This window comes from Gadus chalcogrammus, chromosome 20, assembly GCF_026213295.1.
Source record: "Gadus chalcogrammus isolate NIFS_2021 chromosome 20, NIFS_Gcha_1.0, whole genome shotgun sequence".
Taxonomy (NCBI): domain Eukaryota; kingdom Metazoa; phylum Chordata; class Actinopteri; order Gadiformes; family Gadidae; genus Gadus; species Gadus chalcogrammus.
The window spans coordinates 13,736,526-13,746,525 of record NC_079431.1 but is presented as its reverse complement, the minus strand read 5'-3'; the positions used below and the strand labels follow the sequence as shown (position 1 = coordinate 13,746,525).

Genomic DNA, 10,000 nt, shown 5'->3' with positions numbered 1-10,000 from the left:
AGAACAAGTTGTTGTTATAGTCGTGAAGATGTAAGTGATGAGGATGAGGATGATGAGGATGAGGATGATGATGATGATGATGGTGATGAAGGTGGAGATGGTTGCGAAGGCGTGGGGTGGTGGTGGAGATGCCAATGAAAACAATATTGCACTGCATGTATGACTGTATCGGGAGGTGAAGGTAGGGGTGAGAGCGTGAGTGAGGGATGGGGTTAGGGATAATGATGATTAGAACAATGACATTACATGTAATAGCACAGAGGGAAGCGTCCTCTAAATCTACCAGCCAATGTGTGTCGGTGAGGCGTGTGGTGAGGGAGGCGTGTTGCATCATTTGATGACTAAGCTCTCTCTCTCTCTCTCTCTCTCTCTCTCTCTCTCTCTCTCTCTCTCTCTCTCTCTCTCTCTCTCTCTCTCTCTCTCTCTCTCTCTCTCTCTCTTTCTCCGTCTCTCTCTCTCTCTCTCTCTCTCTCTCTCTCTCTTTCTCCGTCTCTCTCTCTCCCTCCCTCTCACTCTCTCAGTGTCTTCTCTGATTAGCATTCCTAGATGCTCGCTATAATCCCCCCCCCCCCCCATCCCCACACACACACCCTACCACCACACCACCACCACACCACCATCACCACCACCATCACCAAGACCACCACCACCTCCACCAGCACAACCACCATAAATCTAATGTTGGTCATGAGCGTGAGTCGATGACTCGGTAAAGCTGCTGAACACGTCGTTATTGCAAACGCCGACAAACGCACAGAGAGGGAGATCAAGTGGAGGAGGAGTGATGAGCAATGAGCGGTAGCTCTTCCCCTGTTTCCCTTCTGTTCGTCATAGAACCGCACTAAAGAGATGCGCTCAAGACTTAAGTATCTAAGCGGATGTATCCAAATATAACCCGTGCTCTTCCCACTCGCGTACGTAAGTGCTTATGGGAAAAATCAATGGTTGACCCGTCAGTCGTGTGTGATTATAAAAAAATGGTTTTGGTAAACTATGTTGTAAGCTTTGACTGTCCGCAAAGGTTACAAAAGTATGTAATTGTGAATTTAGGATCCAGCAGGCTTACGATGTTACATCAGACCTTCTGGGGGGGAGACGGCACAGAGCCTGGGTCGGGAAACAAAAAGGGGGCCAAGTTACATCTTGTTTTCTACTATATTCTGGAGCTTTTCTACAGTAGAGAAACTTTGTTTGTAACAAATTTGTATAAAGCCCAGGAAACTAAAAGGCCCTGTTCACCCCAAATTGAGTCTGCTAGATTATCATCTAAAGTTGTATTTGTTATGCTAATTGAAATGCAAATGGGTTAACTAATTGTCGGTGTTGTGTTGTGTTTGTTGATTCAGGAACTCCACCTACTGCATGAAGGTGTCCATGTCTCTGACGGTGGCAGAGAACGACACCGAACTCTGCTACAACTCCAACATGAGACGGACGGAGAAGGCCGAGCTCAGCAAGAGCAAAGACATCCTATGTCCGGACATCGACGACTACGTGGAACCCGGCAAGGAGCCGGACATCACCTGGTACAAGGTAGGTCTCTGAACACTGTCTGCCCATTGGTTTGTATGTTCGTATGGGAATCTAAATGTCTTCCCATTGGTTTGTATGTTTGTATGGGCGTCAGAATGCCTTCCCATTGGTTTGTATGTTTGTATCATGTGTATGTGCTGATTCATTGTTCGTCTTCCTTTTAATTGTGTGCATCTGCCGTTCGCCCTATTTGCAATGACGTTGTATGATTTGCCCGCCTGATTGCATCGATTTGTGTCGTTTTCCTCAAAACGATTCATCAATTATGTAGGATGAAAAAGTGAGCATCTGTATTTGTGATTACACGAGCAAGCAGCGATGTAACACGGTTCAGCGATCAGGTTTCATCTCAAATGTCTCTGATGTTAAGCCTTAAAAAAAAAAGTACATTTATTTGAAGGTTCCGGATCAGTTATGCAAATTGCCAGCGAGCGTAGGAATGGCAAAGAAAGTGTTTGTCTGCAGTGGTGCACACGGCCAGCGCTGTAGTCGTTTAATGCGCGCAGAGATTACAAGAACACAGAGAGGTTGCACAGAGGGCGGCCATGGAGACGACTCTCCTAATAAACGGAAACACAGAGGAGAAAATTGTACATTCTCATGCTCTTGCCCTACAGGATAAGTGAGTGTCCTCTAAATGCTCTCAGTAGCTGATATCCATGCCTTGTTGCACCTCCTCCACCACCTTCTCCTCCCCCTACTCCTCCTCTATGACGTGGGCGGTCGCCTTCCACGGGTCAGGTGTGGCCTGCGGACCACACAGTGCATCCTGGGAAGGGTCTGAGGCCAAACTAATCACAGGCAGATCAGCACTAGATTAGCCGGGCCGGGCTCGACCTCTAGGTTTTCCCAGAATTCAATTACAGCCCAGGTAATGACTGGGAGCGATGGCACCCGGAGTTATTTGGACCACTGCGGAGCAACGCTGATTGAATTTTAAGGTTGCCGGGAGCAACGGCGGGATGGAGTCCAGTGAGCCAGGGTTGTGTCCCTGCCAAGCGGAGAGAGGACCTGGAGAGCACAGACTGTACATATACACACCTCCCCGCAGATAACCATCCACACACAGACTTATGCACACATACACACACATACACATACACACAGAGTCATATACACACATACACATACTCACAGAGTCATATACACACATACACATACACACAGAGACATATGCACAAACACCAACAGACACATTCAATCAGAGACATATACACACATCCCCACAGATAACCATCCACACAGAGACTTATGCACACATACACAGACACATCCACACAGAGACATTTGCACACATCCCCACAGACACCCATCCACACAGAGACATTTGCATATATGCACACACATACGCATGCACACAGAGACATATACACACATCCACCGAGACATATACACACATCCATACCGATACACATGATCACAGAGATGTATAAACATATCGACTCAGATACACATAATCACAGAGACATATACACACATACACACAGATAAACATCCAAACAGAGACATATAAACATACACACAGATACATATACCCACAGGCACAAAGATACACACGGGCACAGATACAAACATGCGCCAAGGGCACAGACGTGCACGCACACACGCATATACATTTAAACACAGAAGGACCCTCTTTTACCAGAATATTTCTGATGACAATGTTGTTGGTTTCCAGTAGAATACCATAGAAACAACATTTCCAACACCCACACTTTCCTAAACCAGTATTACAGGGAAGACACTCAATTCAGTGCAATAAATCTTCGTCAGATGACTATGATACGGGTTCCTTAGAGGAGCTTATCATCATTACCATATGTGGCTTTTATGATGTCATGAATCCCAGTCCTTCCCAGTACTGAACTGGGATGGCGTAGTGTGACCGGCATGGGGCACTTGACGCGGGTCGTAACTCATGACGGAGTGAAGTGAAGGTCATGCGCGTCATCGCAGAGATTGATGCGCCCCCCCGGCCATGTGCAATATATATGACTATAGTCCTCCCTAGTCCGTTTGGTTTGCAGAGTCTGTTGTCTTAGTCTGTCTTCCCAGTCATAATTTGCAGGATTTATTCACCTTGAGACGTTCTGCAGGGTCTTAAAGTTTGACCCTCTTGTTCTTTACCATGTGTTTGTGTGTGTGTGGGTGTCCTAATGTGTGTGTGTCTGTGTGTGTGTTTGTGTGTGCGTGTGCTTGCTTGCGTGCGTGCGTGCGTGTGTGTGTATGTGTGTTGGCATGTGTGTTCGTCTTTGTCTATGTGGGTGTGCGTTTGTATACACGTGTGTTTTTTCGTGTGTGTGTACGTGTGTGTGTGTGTGTGTGTGTGTGTGCGTGTCTGTGTGTGTATGTGTGTGCTTTTTCGTGTGCGCGCGTGTGCGTGCTTACCCACAGGAGTGCCGCCCGAAGCAATGGCGCGCCAGCATCCTGCGGAAGAGAGACACCCTGTCCATCCAGGAGGTGAAGGAGGATGACATCGGGAACTATACCTGTGAGGTCCAGTTCGGGGGCTTCGTGGTCAGGAGAACCACCGAACTCACCGTCACCGGTAGGTCCTCCCCTCTCCTCTCCGCCCCTCTCCTCCCATCTCCCCCCGCCGCCCTCTCCTCCCTCTCCCCCCTCTCCCCCCTCTCCTCTCTTAATGAATGGCTCTTACTGGTTGTTATTGTGAGGAGAAATGAGAGACTGGTTTGAATGTATTGATCAATATGTGATGTGTTGCTACAGATGTGATTATATCTGTATATGGTATTGTATTGTACCACGCAAACTCTCTCTCTGTTAAACCCCCCCCCCCACCCCACCCCCACACACACACACACACTCCTCTCTCTCTCTCTCTCTCTCTCTCTCTCTCTCTCTCTCTCTCTCTCTCTCTCTCTCTCTCTCTCTCTCTTCTCTCTCTCTCTCTCTCTCTCTCTCTCTCTCTCTCTCTCTCTCTCTCTCTCTCTCTCTCTCTCTCTCTCTCTCTCTCACTTTCTCTCTCTTTCTCTAACACTCACACTCACACACACAGAGATCCTAGCTACTGGGTTAATGGAGGGGCTGAGTTGATGGCGGCATGTGGATGCCTGGATGCCATTCCCAGCTCGAGCAGCTCTGCAGCCCACCATGCAGCGCTGAAATATTCAGGGCCACTGGCTGAGCTAAGCCTCTTCACACTGAGAGCTAAAATACGAAGACCAAGGTCACAAGATTTACTCACTCCCTGCATATCTCTCTCTTCCGCTCTAAGCTGCTGTCTTGCTCTCTTTGTCTCTCTGTCTGTCTCTCTTTCTCCCTCTCCTTCTCTCTCTCTCTCTTTATCTCTGTCTGTATATAATCTCTTCGTATCTTTTTCTTTCTCTCTCCATCTCTCTCTCATTCTATCTCTCTCTCTTTCTGTATCTCTCGCTTCTCTTTCTCTATCTCCCCCTATCTTGTTCTTCCTCTGTATCTTTCTCTCTCTCTGTCTATCTTGCTTTCTCTCTGTATCCTTCTCTCTCTCTCTCTCTCCCTCTGTCTCCCTCTCTCTATCTCTCTCTCCCACTATGACCCAGTGTCTCTCAAATGTCTCCCTGCGTTACGATGATGCCCCTGCAAACGAGGCACGCTCGCTTCCCCTTCGCCTGTGAGCGAGAGCTCCAGGGGCAATCGGGGGAGAGAGCGATTGAGTGATGTGGATGAGGGGGGTCAGAGGTAGGAGGGGGTTAGATATTTCTTTATTTCACTGCTGGAGCGTAGGTCTCTGCAAGTTCAACAGCTCTGATTAGGGTTGATGGAAAGGTCAAGCTTCATTTTTATCCTCACTCCCTCCCCTCTTCTCCCACCCCCTCGCTCCGTGATCCAGACAAGACGGTCGGGCTCAATGCGTTGTGGAGCACATTATGAACGAAGGGAAAGGGACTGTGAAAACAACCTCACAATGGGCAGGAACTGGGACCTCGGACCGAGCAGTGTTACTAGGCCATGGCAGAACTTCTGCTGGGGGGGGGGGGGGGGGGGGGGGAAACGGCATGGAGCCTGGGCCGGAAAGCCCACACCTGAAAGGTTCAGGGCTACGCCAAGTTTCCAATTTCGCCACGGAGATATTCTACCGAAGAAAAAGTCATTTGCGCGAGTGGATGAGGCTTTCATAAGGGGATTTTAATAAATGTATTCCGACCGTTCGAAACCTTTACAGACACTTTTTTGAGCAGGGGTGTCCAGACAGGGTGTTTTAGTCCTCCACCAGGGAGAGTAATCCAAACCGAGCTGGCCTGATGCATGAAGGATCGGGGTCACTTTGAATGCTGCTATAGGGCTCGTCTCAGTGCGACCCAGAGAGAGAGAGATACAGAAATCTGTGTCGATGAGCATATGTGTGGAAATGTATTATTGTATGAGTCTACGTTTCTGTGTGCTTGTGGGTTTCTGTGTGTGTGTGTGTGTGTGTGCATGTGTTTGTGTGTGCGTGTGTATGTGTGTGTGTGTGTGTGTGTGTGTGTGTGTGTGTGTGTGTGTGTGTGTGTGTGTGTGTGTGTGTGTGTGTGTGTGTGTGTGTGTGTGTGTGTGTGTGTGTGTGTGTGTGTCTGTGTCTGTGTGCGTGCGTGCGTGTGCATGTGAAGTTGATATGTATCTCCTTTAGTGTTTATTTGTGTGTCTGGTCATTCCTCTCTGCGATAGAGCAGCTGATAGTGCCATGAGGTACAACGATAGACCACTTCATATCTGGCCCGGTTCAAACAGGAAGATATATGGTATCAAACCTCCTTCCTCCAGCACGGCGTTGCCATTGGTCGAGCCCTGGGGTGTGATCACAGTCGCACAGCCCTTGGAGAGCATGGCCACCCGGAATGATTGATGTACAGTCTTTTATTCCACAGAAGAGCTTAATAAGCGTGAGGCAGGATAGGAGGTGGCTACACTAGATTTCCTTTTATCACCACCCAAATCACTGCACTCCTGTGTAGTCATTTTCGTGTAAAGTGTTGGCCCCTGGAGCACAATGTACACTGTATACACCAACACTATAGAAACCAACACTTTAGACAACAACACTGTAGACACAAAAACTTTAGAGAAAAACGTTGTTCACACAAACTGTGCACACCAACACTATACACAGGAACACTGTAGACATGAATTCTGTACATACCGACACTGCAGACACGAACACTGTACACCCACACTGCAGGCACCAGTGTGGGACATTGTTCACAGCAACACTGTACACAGCAAGACTTTACAAACCAACACTTAGAGACTAGTAGAAGGCATCCTGCTAAATAGTGTGATTGCAAGGCCACAAGCTACTTGTGATCCAGTGTCTGATTAAATATGCATTTCTTCTTCCCAGGTATTCAGGTATCATCCTCAAACCAATTCCAAACCATTTCAGGGAAAGTACTTCAGAAAATTCCCCATGGGAAAGCATTGGAAAGAATAAATTAGGGAGGCTGAGGGTAATATTTTTCATCTTCCGTCTTATTCTAAACTCTAAACGTATCTTGGCTCTCCATTCTTCAACATATCACACACAAAACTTGTTTCAAGCCATTTCCATAAATACCAATATTTGTGTTAAGACAATTCCTACCAACCTACTGCAGCATGCTAATATTGTTCAGGGAAACACATGAAACAAAAGAGACCACATATAGATATGAGATACTACAAATCAAAGGGCCTGCTTTACCATCCAATCTGAGACTGCCGTCAGCCAAGCCAACAAATATCAGCTCAGACGGTAATCACACAGAATACACGGCCCAGTTCTTCTAAACGTAGCGCCCTCTCTAAATAAAAACGCTGTGCGTCCGCCAGTGTTGCCCCATAACACTGGCGATTCGCACATTTATTGTTTCATCCTCGCCAAGCACTTTTTGAATACGAGAGTTGAGTGCCTACTGCCTGCGGATATGTTTGCAAGGTGGAAGCCTAAGTAAATGTTTGCTAGTTGAACGCCCAGGGTATTGTGCGCATTTGCCATATGTGCTTTGGCAGTATCCTAGCAGTACGTTTGTTAGCATTGTCAGCATGACCTCCGTGTTCTGTAACGGCGGTGGCCATAACATCTTTTTTTTTCTGGGGGTTATAAATACATTCGGTCCATGCTAATGACAAAAAGGTGAGGGGAGAGTGTCGAATGCAAGTGGCGAGAGTGTTCTTTGTTCTCTCCGAGCTTGTTGCCTGTCAACAAAGACAGCGGGGTCATCCGTTGTCCTCGGCCGTAACAACGCCAATCCCGCCGCACTCCCCCCCACAAGGTTACGACGCGCCACAACAACAGGCCCCCGGTTCTGTCACCCGTCAGGGCTGGGCATGTCTTCCCCCGTAAGTACCGCCCGCCCTGAAGTGCTCCCACGTGGCCGCCTCTGACGACCGAAAGGACATGTCACCGAGGTCAGGAAGACTGGTAAACTAAAGACATGAGACACACTGCGTTGTATCTCCTCCCCCGTTTGTTGTCCTTTCTTCTGGCGAGCGGTGACTCACGCGGCCAGAGTGCAGGTGTGTGTGCTGCCCCGCTCCCCTTGTGACCAGCAGCTGGGCCCCGGTGGACAGCAGGGCTCCTCATGGTTGACAGCTAACATGCTAAGCTCCATATAGAGCAGCAACAACACGCCAGGTGGAATAAGACTCCCTCTGCACCCCCACCTATAGTCTCGTGTGGATCTCATTATACCACGGCAGCATGCACAGGTTTGTGATGGATAGATGTAAATATACATATATTTATATATATATATAGTTTTGCACACACATGGTTTTCTTTCCTGATGCACAAGTGCACATAAACCCACATGTACGCCAAATGTATGCATGCACGCCCCCCCAATGAATGCACGTGCCAACAGACACACACAAACACACACACACAATCACTCAATGGTTTGGAATGCCTTAAAAGGATCCCACTGACTAAGTCATACGCCTGGGGCCTCTCTAGCGTGTTCCAGGTAATGGAATGTCAATGGCTCGTCAGAATGGCAGTATTCATTTTTCCTGACACCAAGGTTCAATGATCTAATGCTATTGTTTTGGCCGGATTTGTGATATACCTCCCGATTCTCGTAAATAAAGAATACAAAACGAAAGGGAGGAGGGGGGGAGGTAGGAAGGTGAGGGGGTGAGAAAATAAATGAGGGAGATATGAAGGATAGAAGGAAGAAACAAAGAGAGGAAGGGACAATGGAAGAAGGAACAATGGAAGGAATGGACGAAAGCAGAAAGGGAGTTAGGAACGGACAGATGTAGATAACGAAGGACGGCAGGAAGGAAGGAAGGAAGGAAGGAAGGAAGGAAGGAAGGAAGGAAGGAAGGAAGGAAGGAAGGAAGGAAGGAAGGAAGGAAGGAAGGAAGGAGGGAAGGAAGGGAGAAAGGAACAATGGAAGTAGGGAAGACTTGTGGAAGGAATGGAGGAAGGAAGCAAGGAGAGAGGACGGAAGGAAGGGACGACAAAAGAAAGGGAGTTAGGAAGATGGACGGACGGCAGAAAGGAACAAAGCATAAAGGACGACTGAAAAAAGGTGAGGGACTAAAAGCAAAAGAAGACCGAAGATGGAAGAGCCGTGTTCCCTATCTCCTCCCACAGCAGGCTGCCTGAGCATGACTGACCCAGTGTCCCAGATTCATTAGGAATCTTGCCAGCAGCAAAAAAAAAAAAAAAAACAGCCTCACCAACCTAACAGCTGTGTGTGGAGAACAAGGTGCCTGCTCCGTATACAATCTATCATGTCTTATACATCATACGTTATAGGGTCGCTGGAGGTAATCTTATTCTCCACGCCTGCGTCATCTGCCCGGGTTCTCCGGCTAATAAAACTCTGCCCTATTTCAGGGGGAGCGTGGTTCGTTCGCCTTATTAAAATGGAGGCACTGCCGGAGCCACTCCTTATTAAATCCACCATGTTGTTAGAATTATATACTCTCGCATGGGAACCGTGGGCTCATTTCCCTTAATAAACCTACACCATCATCCTTTCAAGTGGGCGTACGATTATTTTGTTTTTTATCACACCCTGTTAAGGCCATACTAGCCCTGGCTCCTGGCTGGGAGCAGGGCGGAGCGGCATCTCTGCGATCTGTGGCCGCTAATGTTGTGGTTTATTTGATAGGACCAGGAGAATGAAGGAGGTCATTAAGTTTAACTGGTCTTAACGACACTCGCAATGGAGGCTGCCCTTTGCCGTGACCCTTCCTTGTGACTCTTTTATGTTTTATGGGCGACTCTGCCTCATACTCTTGTGTGCGTGTGGGTGTGTATGTATGTATCTGTGTGTGTGTGTGTGTGTGTGTGTGTGTGTGTGTGTGTGTGTGTGTGTGTGTGTGTGTGTGTGTGTGTGTGTGTGTGTGTGTGTGTGTGTGTGTGTGTGTGTGTGTGTCTGAGTGTGTGTGTGTGTGTGTGTGCTTGCGACAGTTTTTTTTTGTGTCGGTCCATGCTCTGTGTGTTGTTCGTCCCGTTTGGCTACACGTGTTTTTATTTTATATCTGCACGCCTGCGTGT

General features: G+C 48.0%; 1 protein-coding gene across 1 annotated transcript in view; it reads left to right on the top strand.

Moving 5' to 3' along the window:
• il1rapl1a (interleukin 1 receptor accessory protein-like 1a) overlaps positions 1–10,000 on the top strand; it is a 75,753-nt gene that overhangs the window by 56,674 nt on the left and 9,079 nt on the right. Inside the window, exons 3-4 of the mRNA XM_056580419.1 lie at positions 1,347–1,533; positions 3,928–4,081. Coding sequence (XP_056436394.1) covers positions 1,347–1,533; positions 3,928–4,081 — 341 coding nt within the window. The remainder of the gene's footprint in view (positions 1–1,346; positions 1,534–3,927; positions 4,082–10,000) is intronic.